The sequence below is a fragment of the Orycteropus afer genome, unplaced genomic scaffold (genome assembly GCF_000298275.1).
Source record: "Orycteropus afer afer isolate SDZICR_OR568_19922 unplaced genomic scaffold, OryAfe1.0 scaffold00021, whole genome shotgun sequence".
NCBI lineage: Eukaryota > Metazoa > Chordata > Mammalia > Tubulidentata > Orycteropodidae > Orycteropus > Orycteropus afer.
Genome location: NW_006921608.1, coordinates 19,711,648 through 19,738,301, shown reverse-complemented (window position 1 = coordinate 19,738,301; position 26,654 = coordinate 19,711,648). Strand labels below are relative to the sequence as shown.

General features: G+C 37.1%; 1 protein-coding gene across 1 annotated transcript in view; it reads left to right on the top strand.

Moving 5' to 3' along the window:
- ESRP1 (epithelial splicing regulatory protein 1) overlaps nucleotides 1–12,165 on the top strand; it is a 54,421-nt gene extending 42,256 nt beyond the window's left edge. Inside the window, exons 14-15 of the mRNA XM_007934864.2 lie at nucleotides 7,533–7,683; nucleotides 12,091–12,165. Coding sequence (XP_007933055.1) covers nucleotides 7,533–7,683; nucleotides 12,091–12,165 — 226 coding nt within the window. The remainder of the gene's footprint in view (nucleotides 1–7,532; nucleotides 7,684–12,090) is intronic.
- Nucleotides 12,166–26,654: the final 14,489 nt, after the last annotated feature.

The following is a 26,654-nucleotide window of genomic DNA, read 5'->3' as shown; positions in this document are numbered from 1 at the left end:
AATATACTGCTGCAAACGTTTCTGAATTATCTTCAGTAAGATCTTACTTGCATGCGATATTAATGATATTGTTCTATAATTTCCACATTCTGTCTGTGGTGGCAGGAAGATCCAGGCATACTTTGAACCTATTTCTGTAGGATTCTTTGATCCTATAACAAAGCTCTCCTTAGCATTTTTTTTTTTTCAATTTTTTTTTTTTATGTCTTTTTATTGTGATTTGGGTGAAAGTTTACAAAGCAAATTGGTTTTCTGCATAATAATTCATACATACTTTGTTTTGTGACATTGTTTGTGATCCCTATAATGGACAGCACTCATTCCACTTCCTTCTGGCTTTTCGTGTTGCCATTCAGCAGTCTTTGCTATTCCTTCCTGCCTTCTGAGCTTTATGCCGAGGCAAATGGGACTTGTATGGTTGATTGTTCTAACTCTCTAGCACTTTTTCAACTACATGGGATCTGAAAAAGGCTGATTTTCTGAGTGATTTATTTTCCATGAGAAGCTTTGGCATTGATTGTAATTCATATTTTATTTAATTCAACTTGAATTAATTGAAAATTTTATCCTGTAATTTCAGTTCCTAAGCCGTTTTATTGAGATATAATTTCATGCCATAAAGTGAACTTGTTTTAAGTGTACAGTGTATTTTTGGAGTGGTGCTGCCATCACTGCAGGCCAATTTGAGAATATTTTCATTGCCCCAAAAAGAAACTTGTGCTCTTTAGTGGACACTTCAGTGCTCTCCCTTCTGTTCCTTTACTCCCTCCCCTATTTTAATCCTTACACAGTGACCAGTCTACTTTTTCCTTCTTTTAATTTCTCTTTTCTGGATGTTACATATAAATGGAATTATATATATAATCTTTTGTGACTAGGATTTTCCAATAAGCATAATGTTTATAGGTTCTGGTTCTAATGATTAATGCCTACCGTGAACATTTGTGTGCAAGTTTTTGTGTGTATATGTGATGTCAGTTTTTGGGAGTATATACGTGAAATGGAGCTGCTGTATCATATGGTAACTTTTCCTAAAGTGGCTTCACTATTTTACGTTCCCAACAGTGTATGAGAGTTCCTATTTCTCTACTTGTTTCCAATTGTTGTTTTTTTTTTTCCTGCTCTATTTCCTTAGTTACTAATGATGATACGTGTGCTTATTGCCATTCATATGGCTATGCCATTCATATCTTTGGAGAAATGTCTATTCAGATACTTTGTCAATTTTTAATTAGGTTGTTTGTCTTTTTAGGAAGTTGTAAAACTTTTTTGTATATTCTAGATACAAATCCAGTCCCTTATCAGATGCATAATTGGCAGATATTTTATCTCATTCTGGTTGGGTGTCTTTATTTTCTTGATAGTGTCCTTAGAAGCATGGAAGTTTTTAATTTTGATAAAGTCCAATTTTTCAATTTTTTCTTTTACTAATGCAAGGTCATGAAGATTTATGCCTGTGTTTTCTTCTAAGTTTTCAAATTTTAGCTCTTAGACTTGAATATATGATCCAATGTGAGTTAATTTTTTTGTATGATGTGAGAAAGAGGCTTAAATCTTTTTTTTTTTTTTTTTTTAATTGCATGTAGATATATAGTTGTCTTCAGTATTTAGTGAATACTCTTTCGCCCATCGAATTGTCTTGGCACTCTTGTTGAAAATCAGATAATCTTATTTTTGGGAGTTGGTTTGTAGACTCTCACTTCTATGCCATTGACCTGTATTCCTGTTCTTATGCCAGTATCACAATGTCTTTATTACTGTAGTTTTGTGCTAAGTTTTGAATTTGAAAAGTTAAGTCCTTTTACTTTGTCTTTTTTTTTTTTTTAGAGTTTTGGATAATTTGTATTTTATATTTTAAGTCTGAATTTTAGTAGTGATTGCATTGAGTTTTTGGATTAATTTGAGAGTGTTGCCGTTTTAAGAATTAATAGTCTGCCATAAACATGATCTGTTTTCCCATTTGTCTAGATGTTCCTTTATTTCTTTTAGTTATATCGTTTTCACTGTACAAGGCTTGTGCTTCTTTTGTTAAATTTATTCCTAAGTATCTTATTCTTTGTGGTGCTATTGTGAATGGAATTATCTACTTCATCTTTTCAGATTATTCATTGCTCAGGTACAGAAGTACAATTGATTTTTGTGTGTTGATAGTGTAACCAGTAACCTTACTGAACTTATCCTAATTTTTTTTTCAATAAATTCCTTTTGATTTTCTACATATAACAAGTTGTTTCTATAAATAACAAATTCGTTTTGTCTATATCTTGCCATGTACATTCATTAAATTATTTACTCTTGTTGATTCTTACTTTAATAATCAGTGAAAGTGTTTGACACGTACAATTTAATTTGATGGAAAATACTGATTCTCATGCCCTCTCAGGAAGAAACTGTAGTTTATTTAATTTCCCTTATGAGGCCTTGGGCATAGCAGTAATTGTAGTTACATATAATAATGGTGAGAATCTAAGTTGTGTTGTATTTATCTAAATAGATCCTATTGTAGTTGCTGAATTTAACTGATATATTCTTGAGTTTTCTAGTTAGATGATTTTTTATCCTTCTGTTATTTTATCTTAATTATATTTAGAAGGTAGTTGAGACCCTTGATTTTATTTATAGGAGATCCTTTAGGCAAGGGGAATAGACGATGCTAGGATAGTCCTGAAAGTTTACGTTGTATACTATGTGAATGACTTGTCATAGCTAGCATCGAAACTCTGAGTAGCTCGTAATGAAATACATGGAGAAGTGGCATTTGAATCTCTCTGAGTATTAGGTATTTGACTATAGATACTGACTCAGTATTAGATATTTTTTAAATGCATTTTATTGAAATATACTTTATGTACAGTGAAATACATAAAACTAAAGTGACACGGGTCAGTGCGTTTTTATTTTATTTTTTGCAGTGTTCCCTCCCCCTCCTCCCCCGCAACAACCAACAAAGAAAGTTTCCCTCCATATATAAACCTTTCCTTGACCCTCCACAACAAAGAACTAATACTATGTTTGTCCTTCTGTGCTTGACTTATTTCACTCAGCGTAATGTGCTCTAAGTTCATATTGAGCGGTGTTTTGCAGACTCTACATTATTCTTTAGTGCTGCATAGCATTCCGTTATGTGTATGTACTATAGGTTAGTCATCCACTATTCTGCTATAAATCTTAGAGATAAACCATTTGCCAGATATGTAATTATCGGCAAATATGAATTTTTTGTTGTAATTTTTGTTATGTGCTTTACCGTGGTGTCAATTTCTTTGTTTCATATAATTGTCCATGCTGAGCTCGTTTTGTTTATGAATCGTGTTATCACTTCCTTCATTGCTATTGCTTTAGTATTTGCTGAATATTTATGCAGGTCCTTTTTTTTTTGACGTGAAGATTTATCATTTTTCTTTGAGGTTACCCTGTGATTTATAATTTTCTTTCCAAGTTTTGAACAGTCTGTTCTATCTTGTAGTTGTCTTAACTTCCCTATCATTTAGAAGTTCGATAACAACAGTTTTTTTTCCCTCTTTTTGGTTTGTAGTTGTCGTCATTAGTCAATTGATGTCTCTGGTTCCTGTTAACAATCTTGTAGGCTTATTTACTTTGGATACTTCCATAGCTGGGTTGGTTTCTGGTTTATATCATCATGTGTATTAATGGTCAGTTGTTGGCTGTTATTGCTTCTCTGTCCAAAGGACTCCCTTTAGCATCTCTTGTAAGGTTGGTCTGGTTTTAACAACTCTCCTTACTTTCTGCTTACCTGGAAATGTCCTAATTTCACCATCATATTTGAAGGACAATTTTGCTGGGTACATAATTCTTGGTTGGAGATTTTTTTCTTTCAGAATTTTATATATACCATCCCATTGTCTTCTCGCCTGCATGGTTTCTGTCAAGAAATCCAAGCTTAGTCTCATTGGTTGCCCCTTGTAGGTAACTTCATTTTCCCCATGCTGCTCTCATGATTCTTTCTTTGTCTTTGGTTTTGGTAAGTTTGATGATGATATGTTTGGGTGCTTTTTTTGGGGGGGTTTATCCTATTTGGGGTTCGTTGGACGTCCTGAATGGATATATTCTCATCTTTCATCATACCAGGAAAATTCTCTTCCAACAAATCTTGGACAGTTTTCTCTGTGGTTTTATTTGTCCCTTCCTGTTCTGGAATTCTGATTACATGTAGGTTATTACTTTTGATGGTATCCCACACAAACCTTAGGCTTTCTTCATTTTGTGTTGATCTTTTTTCTGATTTATCCCTTTCCAAAGAAGTGTTCAGGTATTTTCTTTCAGTCTCCCTAATTCTGTCTTCCATTGATTCAGTTCTGCTCCTTTGCCCATTCAACATCTTATCTATTTCTGAAAATTTAGTATTAGTCTTCTGGATTTCTGTGTATAGATTTTGTATCATTTTCTAATTTTTCATTTATTTTGTCATTTTGTTCTTGTATTGTCTTTCAAAATTGTTCTAGAGTTTTCTCTGTGTTTTCCTTGATCTTTCTCTCAGTTCGTTGAAGATACCTAAATATAATTCTTTTGAATTCCTTATCAGGGAGTTCCAAAGCTGCATCTTCCTCAGGGATGTATTTTGGGTCTGTATCCTGGTCTCTTGTTTCTTCTCCTTTATCTTGGTTCTTTGCTCTGTTGTCCCCAAGGCATTGTGAGATTTTTTGTGTTTATATTTAATTGGTGATTATATGTTGAAGTGACTTGCCCACGATTTTCGTTTTCTTTGTATGTTATCTACACAAGCAGGGTACTGTGCTCCTATATTCGCTAGTTGACAGCACTTATATACTCACTACCTGTCTCTTTTCCTATTGTCAGCCTCTCATATGTCCCTGCTGACCTTGGCAAACATAGCCTATTCCTAGGTCTCTGGAATCCAAATGAGAATGCGATCACTTTAAAATCCAAAATGGTTTCTGTTTGTAAAGATTCAAGATGGCTGCACCCTTACTCACTTTAAATATCAAAAATACCCGCTGCTTGTAAACATTCAAAATGGCCACCGCTTGTAAACATTCAAAATGGCTACACCCTTGGTCACTTTAAATATTCAAAATGGCTGTGCCTTCCAGACAAGGAAAGTCAACAGTTTTGTCTCCTCCTTGCTGTTTCCCTTCCTAGTCATAGGCCACTAGCGCAGTTGTGCCTATAGCCCTAGGAGACCAAGGCTGATCTTTAGGTCAATTCTCAGGTCCCATCACCACTTGGAAATATTCAGGCTGTTGGTCCCGTCAGAGTGGCTGACAGTCCACAGCTCCGACTGTCTCTGTCCTCACTGTTTTCCTTCAAGTTTTTCCACCAGTTGGTGCCCAATCCACTTCTGTATAGTTCCTTTTAAAGCTCAGGGCTCCATGATTATCTTCTGTATCTCTGTCAATTGGTTTTTCTTCTCTTTGTTGAAGAGGGTCTATGTCTCTTGTCTGCCTATTCCTCCATCTTACCAGAAGTCAGTATTAGATATTTGACATGAGTAAATTTGATCTTTGAATGAATGGTAGTTGTATAATCATGGAACTGGAAGTTGAGAAATCTAGGTGGTTCTTCTAGTGTGGTGAAGAGCTATCTAGTTGTGTGATCTTTGGGAAAATATTTAACTCTTAGTTTCTGTTTCAGCCTCATTAAAAATGAGGATGTGTGGCTGACTGATGAGTAAATTCTACTCAGTCCTAAAGTTCAGCGTTGTCTCCTCTTTCACAGTTGCACATAATTTGACTTTAGTCCCTAAACAATGCTTTTCAGCAGAATCACTTGGAGATCTTTAAAACATATTGATATATTAATGTCTGGGATCTATCATCTTGAATTTCTGATTTTTAATTCACTGTGGATTGGCTCCTGGTATTAAAAAGAAGCTGTCAAATTGTTCTATGTCACACTAATATGCAAACAAAATTGAGGACCGTTGCTATAGAAAATTAAAAGGTAAAAGGTGGCTTGATACCAAGCAGTACTTTCAGGTTCCCAGATTTTCAAAATCATGAAATAGTGAAGGAGTAATGGAGATGGCAAGAGACATAATATAAATGATAGCATGTTAGGGTTTATGCAATACTTTAATAAATTAAATAATTGAATGTAAGAACAACCCTGGGACACAAACTTGTTGTTGTTGTTGTTATGTGCCCTCGAGTCGGACCCGACTCATAGCGACCCCTCCTTAGGTTTCCGAGGCAGTATCACTACGGAAGTGTAGATTGCCCCATCTTCCTTCTGAGGAGTGGCTGGTGGGTTTGAACCGCCAGCCTTCTGGTTAGCAGTCAAGTGCCTTAGGCTCTATGCTACCAGAGCTCCCCAAACTAGGGAGGTGCTATTATACCCACTTAGCAAATGATGAAATTGAAGTTCAGGGAAATTAAGTGATTTGATCAAGGTAACCGTGCTAATAGAGGAGGTTGGGACTAGAGACACACCTGGTACCTTTTCTATTACTCTATCAGGATTTTGTAAGAAGGAGTACAAAAAATTAATAGTTCTTCTATTACCTATTTGGGAAATGAGACAGGTACCTACATAGACAGATAAATAGGGGTTAATATTTAAAGCTGTGGGTCTGTATTGCACCTTAAATGAATGTCTTAAGTTTGGGGGTTTTTTTCTTCCAGTTTTTGTTTTGTTTTTAATTATGAGGATTTGACTGTCGATTGTAGTGGAAACAGATTGATTGGGGGTAGAGGCGAATCTAGTTGCATAGTTATGTGTTCACTTGGCTTATGCTCCCTTGGAGGTAATTGCTGGAGATACATGAGGAAGACCCATTCAATAATTTTCCTTTCATTTTGTGGTGAGCAACTTAATTTGGTATACACCCTTTCTACCCCTACTCCTCGTTACAGTCAGACTGGGAGAATCAACTCATGGTCCCCATTCTTAGTACTTTGCTTTACTGCTGGATAGCCTTAGTATTATGTTATGCATTTGCTTGTACATATAACGGTTTATCTTTCGTGAGCAATCACTTCAGAAACTAAGTGTCTGTGGCTGTGGTATCTATTAGTCCCTTGTTTCCTACCTTTTCATGTCTTAGTATTCCTGATAACTATTCAGTTCAGTTAATCATCAGTGGGCTGAGCTCTGGAAATGGTGCTTTGTGGTTGAGTGACTGTGAAGGCTTAATTCTCTCCTTCCTCTTTCTTTTCAAATCTTAGAACTGGTTCTTTGAGAAACCTCTGCACTTAAGTCAGCATTAACCTCTCTAATTTTCAATTTGGCTTTTGTGGAAAAGTGGACAGGACCGCTATGGTGTTCTTACCTGTCGTGGGTAAGGTGATAACTACCGTATTTTTCACATATAACATGCCTACATAAATAACGTGCACAATGCACATAGCATGCATAGGAAACTATGCGCAAGGGGGTTGCATGGTTTGAAAAAAACTATAATGCATGCGTTATTTGTGTAAAAATACGGTAGCTCTAGGAAGTATTAAAAAGATCACCTTGAGAAAGTCTGTTTCCTTAAGTAACTAATGTTTTTAGAGTAAATATTCAATATTGTCGTTCCAATTGGTTTACTGTGCTTTCTCTCCCTTTAGCCCCCCAGGTTCGCCTAATAGTCTTGGCTACTTCCCTACAGCTGCTAATCTTAGCGGTGTCCCTCCACAGCCTGGCACGGTGGTCAGAATGCAGGGCCTGGCCTACAATACTGGAGTTAAGGAAATTCTTAACTTCTTCCAAGGTTACCAGGTCAGTAGCTTGAAGAAGAAAAAAAAGTCCTCAGTGCCCTTACTACTGAAGTTGAATTGTGTAAAGAATGCAGCCAGGAAAGAAACAGATTCTTTGAAAGTCGTATGTGTACATATACTGATAGATTTGCTTATAGAGGCAAAACTAGGGGAGACCAGTTGTGTGAATACTCATTTCAGAGTCATCTCCTAACAAGGTGAAGGTTTACTTGTGCTGTCTTCATTCTTTGAACTCAGTCTGTTGTCTTTTTTTTTAATGGAACTAGCTTGCAAAAGCTCTTTACAGCTCATAGCAATATAGGTTTTTCCATTTAGAATAGAATTGGCTGAAAAGGAGTTTTCCTCAGTCTGTATTATAATTTTTCAGTAAAAAGGACTTAAACACACAGTTTACATTGAATACTTATAAAGCAGTCAGAGGCATCTGCCTAACCCATAGGGGATCGATCAATGAATCTCTAGATAGAAACACCTTAAAATGAGCTGTGCATATCTGATGAGAAATTATCTGCTCTTTATGCTAGTGAATCCAGCATTTGCTCTTGGCAATTTTTCTTACCACTGGCTGTGTCTGTCAGTTGGCTGTCTTCTGACTTAACCCTTTCATGACCTAATGATTTTCTGCTTTAAATTTTTTGTTGATGTTTTCATTTGTAGAAGGCACACTGAATCAAAAAACATTTCTAAAACTCTGTTATGAGATACAAATTTTAATACATAAGTACAACACACATGTTCCTCTGGACTTGGGGTTAGGATTAGGAGAACACATATGCCCCTTTGAACTCTTTGCCACCTTCTAGATCCCTTGACAGATGCATACAATTTAGGACACCTGAAAGTGGTATTGGCATGATCATGGATTCTTCGTATTAAAAAAAAAAAAAAAAAAAAAAAAGTAACTTCCAAATAGTGTACAAACTAAAACCAAATTCACTGCTATCAAGTTGATTCTGACCCATAAGGACCCCCATTGGGTTTCTGAGGCTGTAAATCTTTATGGAAGTAGATCACCTCATCTTTCTTCCTCAGAGCAGCTTCTGGGTTTGAACTGCTGACCTTCTGGTTAGCAGCCAAATACCTTATCCACTGTGCCACCAAAGTTCCACAAATAGTGCACAGGAACCTAGAAATCTAACTATAAATCCTATCTTCCAGTAAATAAAAAAATGGAGAGAGGGAGAAAATTTTTGCCAAATCATACCTCTAGGATACACCCCTTCATACAGTACTCTGTAGAAACAGTAATTTGCAGCACTTGCCCATTCCTTCCCTTTGAAACAGTTTACACAGGTTTCCTCCTGACTGCTGCATGCACTGTCAGTGGGAGAGTCCAGCGAACCTCAGGAGAAAAATGTAGGTGGGTGCTTTATGTCCTGTGGGTCATGAAAGGGTCAAGCTGTAGAGTGACAAGTTTCTTGGTAAGAACTCTTTAACAATGAGCAATATCTCAAAATCTCTTCTTCATTGCCATCACATCTAAGTAGCTACCTTTCCTCCTTCAAATCATATATAGAGCCTAAACCCCTTTTCTGCAGTGTGTCAAAGGTAACTTGCACTCTTCCTACTGCACTTAAAAAAATAAAATAAAAACCTAATGCCATCTTATCGATTGCTACTCACAATGACCTTACAGGATAGAGTAGAACTGCCCTATAAGGTTTTCAAGGCTGTCAATCTCTATGATAGCACACTGTCATGTCTTTCTCCCGCGGAGTGGCTGGTGGGTTCAAGCTGCTGACCATTTGTTAGCTGCCAAGTACTTTAACCACTGCAACACCTGGTCTCCTTTTATTGCACTAAAACCAAAAACAGTCCTTCTTCCTCCTGGAGCTGAACTTTGTTTGAATCTTTAGAATTGAGAAGCTGTTATAGGCATGCTGTTATAGGCATGGTAGTCAAATCTTAACACAGACTTTGTGCATTTGTAGGACAGTAAAACATTATAAGAGTTGTGTTTGCTGAGGCAGTTTCATTAGTGAAATGGGTTTACAAGCTTGGTTGGCATCCATGAATCACGGAGAATAGTGATCTAAGCTAAGATTATCTGAGTGGTGGTGATATGTGCCCCAAACCTACCAACTGCCACAATTGTCTTAAGTACTTTTAACATAAACGGGATATTTTCTGACAAATAAGGAAAATCTCTCACTAGTAGTAAAAAATATGTCTTTTCACTGCTGCTTGGCTTATTAGCACATTCTTAGCAGAAGTCAGATATTTTTCAGAGGTCCATGTACTCTTGGGTCTTCTCTAACAACTGTGCTGTCAGAAGCCTTTGAGGAGGTAAAATGTTATTTCATGATCTTCACGTCTGAATCATTTGATCATTAGATTAGAGATGAAACTTGCTTAAAGCTGTTCTAAACACTGTTTAATCTCAGAGAAAAAACACTTTCGATTTTTGTATATTATTTTTCCTTCAAAGAAAAGAGAGTGTCAGGTTTTAGTGGTCAATCTAGCTCATTTTCTTTTTAATTTGTTTTGACTAACCACAACTCATTTTGTAAGTTCACACTGAATAGAATTAAGTTTTACACTAATATTGGTAATGGGATTGAATAAAATTGTTCCTATCATGAAGTATGTCATATCTGGGTTTTATGGGTATTTATTTTACCCAAAGCAAGTAAAAGAGATTATTTCTAGATTTATAACTAAAAGATTGGCATACTTTAGAACTGACACAGTATCAGTTTAGAGTAGTTTATCTTTTTAGAAACTTCTAGAGAATCATTCAAGGTTGATGTAGACTTACCTAGTATAACTGTTTGAATTGAGTAAATTATTACCTCTCAAGGCATTTGGCTTTCATTTCTGAAGTTCTTGGAAGTTATTCACCATATCTACAGGTTAGGATTATGTAGGAAACTTGATTATCTCAATATGCTCTATATCAAATTATTTTAAATCTTTCTTCAGTAATTTAAGCAATGAAGTAGTTGAGAATCATCCATTCAAAATTATATTTTATTTCACCTATTTCATATCACTCTTACATTTTCTACTGTCTTTTTAAGAGTCCATGCCTTCTTACCTGCTATTTCCTGTTTTTAGTCATCCAAGTAACAGCCACTTGTAATGGTGTTCCATGTTCTTTAGGTATGGCTTTCTTACATGATGGGAAAGTGTGAGATGCCTTTTTATTTTTTAAAGTGTGTCTTCTTTTAAATGCCTTTAAAAAAAGAACGTACAGTGTTTATCACTGTTGCTGATTCAATAGAAAGGGTTACTTTGGTTTCTGTCAGTATCTGACTAATATATTATTATAATATGAAGTAACATTTGTTCAATTAAGAAATACCCAGGCAATAAATGGTTGAGTGAATGAAGACTCTTGACTGTCAAAATTTAAAAGGCATGATGTCTTTTTTTTTTTTTTAAATCTTGATGTAATGAGTGTGATATATTTATATGTAATTGGAGGAGGTATGTTCCCCCTATCCTCAGCAAAATTTCTTTATTAACAGTACTCCAACTTAGTGTTTCTTCATACTTAATTTTCTGGGTAAAGCCAAAAAGACTAAGGCTTTATAGAAAGACTTTGTAAAAAATTCTGATGATTAAAGCAAGATGCTCTCCAATCTGCAAGAATATAAAATTAAAGTATTTTGAGTTATGCCCACTTTTATAAATGAGGTGATGGAATGAGGACTGAATTTATGCAGACAGACTATGTGAAAATGTTTGTTATTGAGGCCACCTTTTTAGTCACTAAGATAAACATGTATACTTTAGTTATTTGGCCTCCTATTTTCATATGGGCTTTCAGATATCTTTATGTAATTGCTTTAACTTTATCATTGGCTCTTTGGCCTTACCTTTCACTGTCAATGGCTTCACATTTTCTATGAGTGGTGATTTCTGTTTCTCCTCATAGTACTGACTTTCATCATTGTCTCTCTGGGCTTTGTACTAGTAAGACTTTTACTCCCTGCCCTATCCAGATTGTTAGATTTCTATTACTAATATATCTGATACTATTTAAAATTCATTCATTTATTTGGAGATCATTAGGTATTGAGCTTATCTTACAAAACCTTACAAATGGTTGGTGCTCCATTGATTTCTATCCAGTTATACCTATAGTATCCTGCAAACTGTACTGTTAGCAATATCTGAAGTGTTTGATCTTGAGTTATTATGATAATGTTCTGCTTTTATGCACATGTTCGGTCTCACTTCCATCCTAGAAAAGATTTTAATGATATTTACACATATTAAGTATGGCATATTAAATGAACACTTGAGATGAACAGTTATGACTGTGGCTCATACCAGTGTTTACTTGTTTCCTATCATCCAAATGTCTTATAATATTTGGTAGATTTATTCAGTTGAAGTACTAACTATCCATAGTGACAACTCATCCATCTTTTGATCCTGTTCATTTTAACTTGCATTTTAGTATGCAACCGAGGATGGACTTGTACACACAAGTGACCAGGCCAGGACTCTACCCAAAGAATGGGTTTGTATTTAAGGGCCCCAGCAGTTAGACCATCCTCAGAAAAGAAGGTAAGGCTATATGATGTAAACAGTTAAATCAAAAGGCCCAGACAGAGGTCAGGAATCTGAGCAAGTCTTAGGAGTCAAGTGACAAATTCCCTGTTTTCTTTACTATGATGTCACAGTGTCAGAAATCCTTAAGGAAAGGAGACTGAAATGAAGGTTATCATCTAGGTGGATAGTCCAATGAACATATATAGATGAAAGAGAGGTGTGTATTTTGAGATAACGGGAAACTTTTCCATTTGGAAATCATTTGCTATTTCGTGTGGGAATATAGACTGGGTATACTTTTGAAATTTCCTCAAGACATAAAGTAGAAGAGACATGATCAGGAGTTGCTGTGGCTTATATCTTCTTGGTGGAGAGTTAGGGGTATTGGTTGCTAAAGCTGATTTGCTGGCATATTGTTTTCAACTGTCATTTTGATGGCTAAGGATTTTGTGGGATTCAGCCACATGCATCTTAAATTGGGAATGGTGGTGTCAATATCTGCCATCCTTGTGAAGTGAAAATTGGATTCTAAGCCTAAATATGTGAAAACTCCAGTTCTGTGTTAGAACAGTCTTTCTGGAGATGGAAGTCCAGATTCGTTGCCTTTTTCAGTTAGGTTTCAGGATGTGTGATGCTACTGGTAAGCATTCAGCCTGGTATTTTGTAACAGGAATGGTATAGTCGTTAGCCTATTTTACTGCAGTGAGAGCACATTATTCTAGCCTTTCAGTACCCTTTTCAGTCTATACTTTGTCTTTCCAAGTGTTCCTCATTCAGTCTCCTTCATGCTGTCTATGAATTTGATAAGTGCACCAACTATATTTTAAAGTGGATATACTGAATAGGACAAGATTAGAAATATAGAACCCTTTAATATCACACCAGAAATGTCTTAAATCAACTATTAGCCATTTTACCCTATGTTTATATATTTGGATCATGGTAGAATTACCATAGTTTTATCAGGGGTTTTGTTAAAATCCAGATAATACCTGCATTTTCTTATCCTAATAAAGGCAAATTAATTTGCTTTATATTAAGAACTTCATAGAAATTACCTCATTTAATCATCTTAGCAGTGCTGGGAGGTAAAGTTCATAGGAGCCTTGTGTGTACATTGTGATGAATGTGCTGGACTGTATAGTTAGGTACAAAGATGATAATCCTACTATCCAGGAATAACCATGGTGAATATTTCCTTTCAGTTTTCGTTTGCATATGTGGAGCATGGTTCTGTCTACTCTGACACACGTAGGGTTGCTATGAGTCAGAATTGACTCAAGGCAACTGGACTGGTAATTACTAAGAACAAAATACTGTACAGTGTTGGACCTCTAGAGATGGAAAAGGGAATTGAACCTGTCACTGACTCCCATCTCTGGACATAGACTGAGCTAGTTGCCAAGATTCATGCATTAATTTCTTTTTCAGTTTTAGTAGTGTCTTCTAAGTCAAACCTAGCTATTTGTTTTGTCCTTCTTTTTAGCTTTGCTTGGTTAGTTACGTTAAAATTTTTTCATGAAGGATGAATTGAAGGTAAATGTTGAATCCTTGCATATCTCTTTGGTTGAGGGTTTTTATTTGTTGTTTGTTTGCTTGTTTTCCTGATCCGTCCTAGGTTTTGATTCTTCAAGTCTACTTATATTTTTACTTTGTGAATTCCCTCCTCCCCCATTACTTTTCGTGATTATAAAGAACATGTGTGTTATTGATCCCTGCTGGCTTCTACTTATAATTTCTTCCTTTTCTAGAAGCAATCTAATCTATTATTTAATGATAAACAGTTTCATTATTAGAAATGACATCAGGTTCATACTTAAAATTGTTAAGAATATATATTTTCCTTTTTGAAAAGTAGAACACTGGGTGTTTTTGATGACTTAAATGACTCTTTAATGATCCTTGGCAATGATTTGTGGAGTCCTTTGCATCTTTCAAGGAGCTCTGGTGGTGCAGTGGTTAAGGCATTTGGCTGTTAACCCAAAGGGTTCGTGGTTTGTATCTACCAGCTGCTCTACAAAAGAAAGATAAGAAAATCCACTTCTATAAAGATTTACAGCCTTGGAAACTCTGTAGGGTCGCTACAGGTCAGAATCGAGTTGATGGCAATGAGTTTGGTTTTGTTTTTGTTCTAACCTTGTGACATGATTTAATTTGTAGAGTGAATGTCTGTACTCACAATATAGTTTTTTTTCTTATTTAAGTTTCATGGGTTATGAAGATGGAGAATTAAAGAGGGTGTTAAAATACACAAATGCTTTTTTTTTTTAATTGTGATTTGGGTGAAAGTTTACAGAGCAAATTCTCTTTCCATACAACAGTTCACATACACTTTGTCTCATGACATTGACTACAATTTACCCTGATGCAACAGCTCCCCTCCCGCTTCCTCCCCATAGTTACCTCTTTCCTGTGTCCATCCCTCCATACACTCCTTCCCCCTGAGCTGTCTCACTGTGCATAAACAGCCCTTCTTTCTCCTATGATTGTTCTCTCCAAGGAGTGTGTCTACCTCAGGTAAATGTTCAACTCATATGCCTGTCTTTTGTTCGGCTAGAAGCCACAGGTATGGGTTCAATTCCAGACCTCGAAGAGCAGCTAGGGGCCATAGTCTCAGGGGTTCCACCAGGCTCTATCAGACCAGCAAACCTGGTCCCCTTTTTCTTTCCCAAATGATTTTGAGTTTTGTTCCATATTATTTTCCCCCTCTATCCAAGATCTCCTACACAGATCCCCCTCTGAGTGGTTGACAATGGTAGCTGGGCACTGTCTAGTTCTTCTGGTCTCATAGTTGCATAGGCTGCAGATCGCATGGTGTACCAGCCGCCAGGACTAATTATTTCCATGAGTCTTTCGTTTTCTTCATTCTTCTTTGCTCTGGACGAGGAGAGACCCTACAAATGCTTCTTAAACCTGGAAACTCCTCAGAGAAAGCAAAATAATTGTGAAATAAGACAATAGAGGTAAGGAGGTATAGACGAGAGCAGAGTGATTAGTTTTTATTCCCCTTCCCACAACACTCTTCCTTCCTCTTCTCTTTCTTCTCCTTCCTCCTACTTTCTTCTTCTCTATCTTCTACTTCTTCTTTCCCTTCCTCCTTTCTTCCTTCCACCTGTCTCCCATCTTCCTCTTTTCCTCCTCTTTAGCTTCCTTTTCCTTCTCCTTCTTCCTCTCCTTTATTCTTCATATCAATATCAAATTCATTGTCACCAGTAATCTTTGATACCAGAAGAGTGGTTTATGCTCTTAAAAGCACTGTTACAGCCCCAGTCTCATTTGAGTCTCACATCAGCCCTATGAAGTGTCAAGACAGGTTATCATGCCTTTATTTGACAGATAAAGAAGTGAAACCCAAAGAGATTAGGCACCTTTCACAGTGTCACACAGTGAATGATCAAGTTGACAAAAAGACCTAGGACTTCTGGCTTCAGTCTTGTTCCTTTTGTCCGTGGACCTGATAAGAACATGGCAGAGTAGGTGCTCTAAAAACATTTGTTGAATAAAAGAGTGATCACACTGCTGGTTAAAGAATCAAGATGATGTAGCCAGAGTCCATGACAAGATGTGGTAAGAACAATCAATCACACTGATCTGTCTTCTAGCCTTGATCCCATCAACCTAAATGATACTTATTGACTGTCCCTAAGAAACCACTATGGATATGCCTTTTTTTTTTTGGTTATAACAAATCCCAAGGACATTTCATAAGTCCTTGAGGTGTCACAAAGCATCCTCCAAGGAAAAAGTTTGATGGTGGACCTGAAGAAGTGCCTCTTCAAGTAGCCAGATAAAATTTGTCAACAAAGGCTTGGATAATAACAATATTTGGGGAACATATGGAAATTACAGTATTTACAGCTAATAATTCCCTGCTCTGTAAAATGAGCATAAAATCACTTCTATGTATATGATATGATGAATGTAAAGAAGTTTTACAAACTGGAAAGTTCCATATAAATACAAATAACTATTTTGTTGCTATGATTACAGTACTCACAGGGGCAAAGTGTAATATTAACTAAATTCCACACATTCAGATTTTACTTGTTTTTTCATTAATGTCCTCTTTTTGTTTCAGTGTCCTATCTAGGATATCACACTGCATTCCCTCTCTTCTGGTCTATTTCAGTTTTTCAGCCTTTCTTGGTTTTCACGACCCTGACAGTTTTTGAGATATACTAGTTTAAGAAATTATGTAGAATATTCCTCAATTTGGATTTGTTTTGATGTTTTTTTGATGACTAGATTTATGTAGCAAGGTTCCATAAAGACTACCATAGAGGTGAAGTGCCCATCTTATCATATGATATCGGTGGTGGGTACATGATACCAATATGACATTGCTGGTGACACTGTGATAATTTGGTTGCTAGGTTTTCCACTACAAAGTTATTTTTCTTTGGTGCTGACATCCATTTCTCTTTTGACCTTCTCTGGGCCTTTTGAATATAATTGATCTAGACTTTATCTCCATTTACCTTAAGTTCTAACTTTTAAACACTACTTTTAGCGCTATTTTGTTTCTTCTTCATTGTACTATTAACCTCAGTTAAAAACCAAAGAAACTGGTGGCTATTTAGTTGATTCTGATTCACAGAGATACTATGGAACAGAGTAGAACTGCCCATAAAGTTTCCAGGGTTATAAATCTTTACAGAAAAAGATTGCCACATCCTCCTCCTGCAAAGCAGCTGGTACGTTGGAACCACTGGGCTTTTGGTGCACAGCCGAGTACTTTAACCACTGCACCACCAGGAATCCTAACCTCAAGCAACAGGCTTTATTTCTTTATTCCCACCATAACATATGTTCTGAAGAGTTTACAGCATAGAAACTTTGTGTATGACAAGGGTAATTCCTAGTAAGGAATATATACAAAACTAATAGTATTTACATCTGTTTTGAGGACAAACAGTTGATTGCCACATGAAAATATTATAAAAATTTGATTCTGCGTGGGATCATGTTACAAGATCTTGTATAGGATATTTAAAAGGAACATAAACCTTTTACTTGGACCTATTTGCTTTTGAAAGCTCTGGTGGTATAGCGCGTAAGGCATTTGACTGTTAACCAGACAGCTGGTGGTTCAAACCCACCAGCCACTCCTCAGAAGGAAGATGGGACAGTCTACTTCTGTAAAGATTTACACCTTGGAAACCCAACGGAGGTCACTATGAGTTGGAATTGACTCTGGCAATGAGTTTGTTTTTTTCAATTTGCTTTTTTACTTCTCCCATTCAGAGTTTAGAAAGTAAAACAAATCCAAACCAAAAAAAGTGCATAGGATTTTTAAGTTGATTTGGCTTTAATGTCGATCTAGTTATATTTATGACCTTTGTACACTTTCCTTTGTTTTTTTGTGAAAACATTTCTCAATATTCACTATTTCTGAAGGCTCTTGTAATGTATTCAGTCTGTGTAGTTGACATTTGGAGAGTAATGTTTTATATAGTAACCTGGATTCTTAAATGGAAAGATGAGACTTTTATACAGATTGAAAATAATCTCTGCATTTTGTAATATAATTTCTTATTTGGGTTCAATTCAGTGGTTTGTATTTTAGTTTCTGACCAAAAAAAATTCTCTTAATAAAGATCTTTTGGGTAAGAAGGAAATAGCTCTGAAAATTAAGCTTTCTCTCTTCCTCGTTCTAAGTAATATTTATAATAGTAGGTAGGAACACCTAAATTAACAAAGATTATATTGATCAAATGAGAAAAAGACTATCAAACTTGCTTTGATTAAAGAATGAGTACAGATTTGGTTTTATTTCATTGTTACATATAAAGAAGAAGAAGCTGTTTCTTCTTATACTTTTCATAACAGTTCTGTTTATAAGAAAATAAAACAATAAATCACATCAAAATTGCAGGCTTTTTAAGGGGCTAAAGGTTTCATTTGCTTGGCAGAACGGTAGTTGGTGAAACCAGACATCTAAAAAGATTCCTTTGTACATATAAAACTTAAAGTGACAGTTTTAATGCAAAATAAAAATGTATTTTAACACAGATTTTACTAGACTAGAAAGTGAGATACTTTTGTGAATGTTTGCAGGTCTTAACTTTCAAAAGTGTCTTTGCATACTGATTTTGCTTTTCTGCAGCTAAAGGGGAAGAAGAAACATTTCCCCTTCTGAGATTTTTCAACTATCAGCTAAGATCCTACACTTTCAGTACTAAACACTGAATTCTGTGGGATTGAAAAAAGCAGATCTGAGAAGGTTAATCTTAATCTCTGCTGACCTTTCCCACATTTTAACAGAATATGAATGATTGGCTGGCTAGACCCAGGGGCTGAATCAGTGTGTTGGCTTCATTCTTAGCCAACCTCTTTCCATGAGAATCTCACAACTTCTCTAGATTGTATAGGGATATGAACCAGGATCAGCCAAAAGCGAGTTGGTATGTGGTGGCGATAGGATGATTCCACCTCAATTTTTACCAGTTCTGACGCTAGCTGTCCTCCCCCACCCAGCACTCTCTTTTTCTCTCCTGTGTTCAAATATTTGTTATAGTGGCCACACAGAACTCACAGACACATTTATAAAGTGACTCACTAAGGAAGTAACAGTCTATGATGCTGGATCAGGATCAGGCAGTGTGTAGACCAAGTCTGGAAGTCTTCCCCAAAGTGGAGAGCACATCCCTCCCTTCTTCAGTGCAGGCCTCTCTGCCATTGGTCTCTCCACTGCTGGCTGACCCGAGTCAAAGGCAGTGTAGCAGCTGTATTTAGCTCTCTTAGCTACATTCTTAGCAGCACTTTTCTGCCATCACTTCACCACTGACTGTCACAGGGCCTCCTCCAGGCTTGTTACTGCCAGCTGTGTCGCAGGGCCCCTTCAAGGCCTTGCTGTCTTTGACATTACAGCCCTTGACCTATACTATAGGTCTTTTAGGAGGTTCCTTACCTCTTCTCTCTGCTTCTTCTCTCTTCTCACCTCTTGCCTTTCTCTTTTCTGAAACCTCTGTGGTGTTGGCTGCTTATATAAACAAACTCCTTGTCAAGTCACAAACTGACCAACCCCCTCAGTGGACCATAGTCACTTCATTTATATAGTCTATAGTTAATTTGGGAGCTCTGGTAGCATAGTGCCTAAGGCACTTGACTGCTAACCAGAAGGCTGGCTGTTCAAACCCACCAGCCACTCCTCGGAAGGAAGGTTGGGCAACCTACTTCCGTAGTGATACTACCTCGGAAACCCAAGGATGGGTCACTATGAGTCGGGTCTGACTCAGTGGGTACATAACAACAGCAACATAGTTAATTTGTTTGCATAGTAGATTGTCTAATCCCTGCTAAATGCTTGCTTACCAATGAGAGTATAGACTACAGCCCAGGGCCAGATAAAAAGTGTCAAACCATCAATACAGTTTATCCAGGAAATGTCAATCAACCTGGACAAAAGTAACAAATCCTCTAAGGTAGAAAACTAGGGCAAAGGTAACTCCTTAGGATTTAGGGAGAAAATCTCTGTGCTGTTTTTCCACAGAACAAAGGCCAAAAGCCACATAAAGGACCTCGTTTCCCTCAGGTACACCCAGCAACTCTGACTTACACCCTCCCGTTTTCAAATCTGGATGCAATCCAGGAATTGAATTTCACTGTCCTAGTGGAAGTCCTCTGAATTCACTGTGGTCAGGGATGTGAAGAGTTCTCATTGGCTATGCCTTGGTCACTTGTTTGAACAGTAGTAAAGTTACCTCTTCATGGACTGGACATTGGGTGAAATTCAGGTCCTTTTGCCAAAAAAAAAAAGAGTAAAATAGATATTGGGTAGGCAATAGTGTGTTGGGTCTTTGATAGAGATGTACTTATTTAGTAAATTAGAGTTTACTAATTAGTATCCAAAGAGATGTCTTTTAAGGCACGGTGTTTTCAGTTAAATACTAAATTATGTTCGCCTTGTAAACCACATTTTCAAAAATCTATTTTAATGTTTCAAATACCTGATTTTAAATATGCAATTTTATAATCTCTGTTGTTAAAGCAAATTAAACCTTCACCGCAACTTCAAACTGACCATTTTTATCTTCATTCCTGTTTTTCATTTGTAAGTAGAAATATACATGATACCTGCTTAAAAGTTTCATTTTAAACTTGTTGTTGTTGTTAATATTTGGGTGAAAGTTTACAGAACAAATGCACTTTTCCATGTAGCAGTTCATTCACATTTTGTTTCATAGTACTGATGACAAGCCCCATATTGTAACAGCTCTCTTCCCAGTCCTTACTGTGGTTGCTTTTCTCAGTGCCCATTCCTGCCCTCCGAGCTATCTTAAAGTTTTTGTGTTCTAAGTCAAATAGCATAGTGGCACCAACTTGCCCTAATTCAAATCCTATCAATTACTAACCTTACAAACAAACAAACAAAACTCTGCTTCAGTTTCCTCATCTGTAAAGTGAGGATAACATGGTAATCTAATAGGTAAATAATTGCTGATTGCAAACAGGCATTTAAAATGTGAATTTGAAATCAGATGCTCCATGACTGCCAAGCTAAAGTGGCATCATAGATGTTTCCTAAGTTTTAGAGTTAGTCCACATAAGATGCTTAGAACCAATCACTGGCTTGTAGAGCTGAAATGTTACTACTTCATGCCTCACTACTTCTTACTGACTCAAACGTGGGTTTTTTTTAAAAGGGGGGTACAAATTATTTGATAGTTTCTTATACCAGAATTTAATTTTAAAATTTTCTCTTAATGATCTTATTTATTTTAATGATGGTATTGAATGTTTTACTATCAGAAGAATGTCTTAGTAACTTGGGAACCCATACTAAAGAATAAATAAAATCTATCCTCAAAGGAGCCATGTGGGGAGGTGAAAGGCCCCCTGTTATTAAATGCACAGTTATACAAAGGGTAAGAGTTATGGGAAATGCTGACTATCTTGTAAACTTCCTTTGCCAACACTGTGATTCTCCAAGAACCTGCCATGTAAATGCCAACTAGGTCCATGTAAAATAAAAATTTATACTGTCTTTTTTGTTTTGTTTAGTCCTATTAAAATTGTAAATCATTTCTGTGGCTGCTAAGACCTTTATTTCTTTCCTTTCAGTGTTTGAAAGATGTATGGTGATCCTGATACCATCAGACATAAGAAAACTTCTAGCATCTTCGAGGGAAGTTGGTCTACACTCAGGCTGCAGTATTTTCAGCAAAAATGATTGGACAAGGGGGCCTGTGCCCTAACTTTTGGTGGAGTGAAAAATTTGAGCCAGTAAAGCCAAATCCTTTTAGGAAGCAGCATGCAGCATCCCTGGCTCCTTGCCGATTGCAAACAGGCATTTAAAATGTGAATTTGAAATCAGATGCTCCATGACTGCCAAGCTAAAGTGGCATCATAGATGTTTCCTAAGTTTTAGGTATTTGAAAAAAAAAACAAAATTCTCTATTAGCGTCTACCATCTCCACCATGAACTCTCTTATGAAAGCTTTATTTTTGTGTATTCCCACTCCTCACATCTCCCTGTCTCATGCACAGTCATGCCCTCTTGCTAAATGAGTAATTCAGGAAGACGGTCTTAAAATACTTCAATCACACACATTTATGAAAAGAGATGAAAAAAACTTTAATATTCTCTCTTTCTTGGCAATCATGATGTCTTATGGTTAAAAGCCAATTATAAAACCATAGGATAAATTAGAAGAAATGGTGTACCCTACGCAAAACATACAGGGTTAAAAATTTGATTCTCTTTTTCAGCGGGTACCAGTTGTGAGAATGAACTTGGGGCCAAAATGCAAAACCAAAAATGAAGCAGCTACATGTAGTTAGTAATTTCTAGTTTGAACTGTAACTGAATATTGTGGCTTCATATGTATTATTTTATATTGTACTTTTTTCATTATTGATGGTTTAGACTTTGATAAGAGAAAATCTATAGTTTTTAATGTCACAGAAATGAGACTTCTAGAAGGCAAATATACTCACTGAAGTGAATGCTGTATATATTAAGAAAGCCTTAAACTTTTCTCTCGATTGCCTTAACTCTCAAATAATTAAAACTTAGAAGCATAAGATCTTTGTCAGCATGCGAGACTCAGAGAGAAACACGGATGCAGTTTGTGAGCAGGTGCTGATGCTGCTGAGTCAGTGTTCAGCACTAAGTGTTTGGCTGTGTTTATGCTACAAAAGTGCAATATTAGACCCAGCTAGCTAGTACTGCTGCCACATGTAACTCCAAAGACTAAAACAGGATTCAATTAACTATAAGTGCACATGTTTCTTTAAGTTACTCCATTGTCCTTTGCTTGGATGCAATACCATGCAGATTTTTGTGGCTGCTATTTTTATTTAGTTTGCATTACTTCAACACCTTGAATGGAGAGCCAAACATTTCCCTTAGCTGACCAGGAATGGCCCTTTAACTTCAGTAGGGAATAAAAAAGAAGAAAAAAACCAACCCGTTTTGTGTGAAAACTGGCACTTACAATCACTAAAATTCTTTGTACTTGATGCCTTAAAGTGCTGTCTGCCCAAAGCTTTGATAGACAGTAATACTTAACTACAATACTACTGAGTTTTTGTAGAATTGTTACATTTGATAATAAAAGTTGCCTGTTTAATCTCAATGTCTGTGTTCTTTTTTGTTATTAGAAGAATTGCAGTAATGGTGGAAGGATGTGGATAAGTTATCTTTTCCTGAGGTGGTGGACTTTTCCCCCTAAGTTTACTATTAGTATTTGTAAAAGCAATCAAAGATAGAATTCACTCAAGATACTGCTCAACTAACCATCCTTCGACCATAAGCCACTGAGATTTTGATTCTGAAATTCTTAACAGTGATGGTCAAAAAAAAACCCACCTCACTACTGTTGAGTCATATCTGACTCATAACAACCCCTCCTTCGGTTTCTGAGGTGTTATCTCTTTGGAAGTAGATTCCCCAATCTTCCTTCCAAGGTGTGGCTGGTGGGTTTGAATTGCCAGTCTTCTGGTTAGCAGTCAAATGCCTTAGGCACTATGCCACCAGAGCTCCCACAGTGACAGTGATGGTCGTCAGATTAATATTTGGTCCTTGTGTCTTATTACTGGAGCTCTAATTGCTTGACAATTTGAAAACCTATTAGAGCCACATAAAATTAGCAAATCTGCTGCAAGAGACTTTTTTTTTTTTTTTTTAAGGATTTGGGTGAAGATTTACAGAGTAAATTCACTTTTCATACAGCAGTTCACATACACTTTGTCTCATGTCATTGACCAAAATTTACAATGCAGCAGCTCCCCTCCCACTTCCTCCCCACAGTTACCTCCTCCCAGTGTCCATCCCTTCATACTCTTCTGCACCCTGAGCTATCTCCCTGTGCATAAGCAGCCCTTCCTTCTCCCATGATTGTTCTCAAGAGATCTTTTTTTAAAGTGTTAAAGAAGTCACCGTGAAGACTAAGACATGGTATCTTCAATCACCTCATATGCATGCAAAAGCTGGACAATGAATAAGGAAGACCGAAGAATTGATGCCTTTGAATTATGGTTATGGTGAAAATGAATGAATATATACCATGGACTGCCAGAATAATAAACAAATCTGCCTTGCAAGAGGTACAGCCTGAGAAGGATGAATACAGTATTCATAATTGTAAAAAGTCAAGGAAAGGTTTATATATGAAATGAAACTTTGTTGGTTACCAGGAATGGGAGGGGAGGGGCTAGAATACTGCCCCCCCCCCAAAAAAATGCCTTGATCCATGTCACTTTCATTTTGTGTATTTCACTATGCATAAATTTCAATAAAATGTATTTTTTTTTAAAAAGACTGTTCCTTAGAAGCAAGGATGGCAAGACTTTGTCTTGCTTACTGTGGACATGTTACCAGGAGTGAGCAATCCATGGAGAAAGACACCATGCTTGGCAGAGAGCAAAAAAGGGGAAGAAGCTCAACTAGGTGGATGGCAGTAAATGCAGGAGTGGGCTGAAACACAGCAACAGTGTGAGGATGGCACAGCACTAGGCAGTGCTGTATGTTCTGTGTTGTACAACATTCTGTTGTACGTAAGGTCACTGTTGAGTCGGAACTGACTCAAAGGCACTCGACAACACATAACTAGTATTTCTGAATCCCATAAGCTCCTTGTTCTTATTGTCTTTGCTGAAGCCAAATACTCCCTAATGTTCTTTAATCAAAATTCTATCCATTCTTCAGTTCCCGTTTTCCCCAATGTTGTATTATTTTGAAGCAAATTCTTTGGGACAAGTTTAAAATGGAGGTCCTGAGGACACAATGAGGGTGCTGTAGGAGGTGGTGCCCTTCGTGTCAGGAACAAAAGAATTATCAGTAGGACTGAAGTAGCAAATGTATGTGTCTGAATTTCCTGTGCCAGATTGACTCTACCACTGTGTCCTGTAATCCATTCTCTAGTCCATGTGCTAATTATGAGAAACTATGGACTAGTCTTGGGCCAACCTCATCTTGGAGGACCTGAAAACCACTGAGGGTGAAATTTGGGAGTGAGAGAGCACAGTTGGTGCCTTCGGGAAAAAAAAAAATGTTTCTACATTTTTGGTGCCTCATTTATGTTAAGTGAGATCTTAAAGGCCAAGATCCCAAAGTGTGGGCCTAGGGGGAAAAGCTCAAAAGGAAGATACATGCCCTAACTTCTTCTTCTTGTTATGTGCCATCGAGTTGGATCTGACTCATAGCGACCCCTCCTTGGGTTTCCGAGGTGATATCATTACCGAAGTAGATTGCCCAACTTCCTTCCGAGGAGTGGCTGGTGGGTTTGAACTGCCAGCCTTCTGGTTAGCAGTTAAATGTCTTAGGCACTACGCTACCAGAGCTCCCACATGCCCTAACTTAGACCTAAGTTAAAGGACAAATCCTTGAGGATTTCATAAATTGTTCAGTTCAATTCCTTCAATATTTGGTGCCAAATTTTCAACTGGTAATCATTAGCACAATATAATAAACTACCACTGAGAACATGTATGCCCAACAAAAAATAAGTACGGTTTAAAGGAATCTTCACAACAATCTGTTAAGGTAGGTGCAGGATGGGTATGAGTCGGAATTGATGGCAATAGGTTTGGTTTTGTTCTTTCAGTGGTTTATACATTAGGAAATTGAAGCTTAGGTTAAGTAAAACCTGCTCAAGGTTGCACAAAAAGTGAAACGAGGGATGGGAAAGATAAAGATTTGGAGACAGGTTGATGTGATTACTACTCTCATAGTTGCCCCTTTATCTATTCTGCCTTATTTCCTACCATTACACAACTATATCTCATTGTTTACAGTGTCACAGAATAGGGCTTCATGCTGTTCTCTGGTCAGCCTTTTTACTTTAGTGTCAGCTTGCCCTTAACCGGGCAGGTACTGTTCTAAAAGTGAATGTGATCAAATGGGTAGCAAATCTGCTTAAGTTTTAGTGTTTCATACCTGAATTCCTTGTGATACTTAGTAGAGTTATACATTAGAGACTTTTTTTTTTTTTAATTAATGTAAAATACCCAAGTTTCATCCTTTGTGATTAAACTTTTCCAACCTGTTTGATGTTTTCTCCTGGTTCCATACTCAGCCCTCTTCCTCATCCATGCATTCTCTCTGGACAAACTCATGCATTTAATTTCACACTCCTCCTCACTGGATCTAGACTCCTATATCCACAACTTAATAGACATTTTCATTTGGATGTCTCCCAAGCACTTCAAACTTTACATATTTAAAATAGAACTTCACGTTCTCCTTCGTTTCTCTTTTGTAAGCACCAAATACAACCGGATGTTAAAGGGAAGTCATCCTCCACTCCACTGCCATCGAGTCCACTCTGACTCATAGTGACCCTATAGGGCAGAGTAGAACTGCCCTACAGGATTTCCAAGGCTGTAAATTTTTAGGGAAGCCTACTGCTTCATCTTTCTCCCGTGGAGCAGTTGGTGGGTTTGAACTGTGGACTTTTGCTTAGCAGCCCAATGCTTTAACCACAGCACCACCAGAGCTACTGTGATCTCCATCCTAGCCACCAGTGTTTCACCTGTTTTTTCGATGGTTATTGAACTCATTTCATTCATTTTGCTCCACTTTATTGCCAGAATGATTTTTCCATAGTATTGGGAGAATTTTTGTTAAATACAATCTTTTACAAAAAAAAAAAAAATCTGATTATGCATTCTTTAAACCTTGTAGTGGCTTCCCATTGGCTAGAGAATAAACAGTCACATAAATGTGTATGATCTGCATGTCTCTGCATGAGCTGGCTCCTGTCTACCTCTCTAGGGTTTTGCAAGGGACTCTTCCCCTCTCCCACCACATTTTGGTGGGCCTTTCCTGCTTCTTCACAGGACCACTGTGCTTTAGTCTGTTTCCTCTGCCTGGAACACTTTGTGTCCTGCCCCCCCCACACACACACACACCTGCTATCCCTCTCCTCACTAACGCTAACTTAGTATCTTTCTGAGGAAGGCCTTTTGTGATATACTAGATTCTATAGGATCTCCCTGTAATCAGCTCCCCATATGGTAAATGCC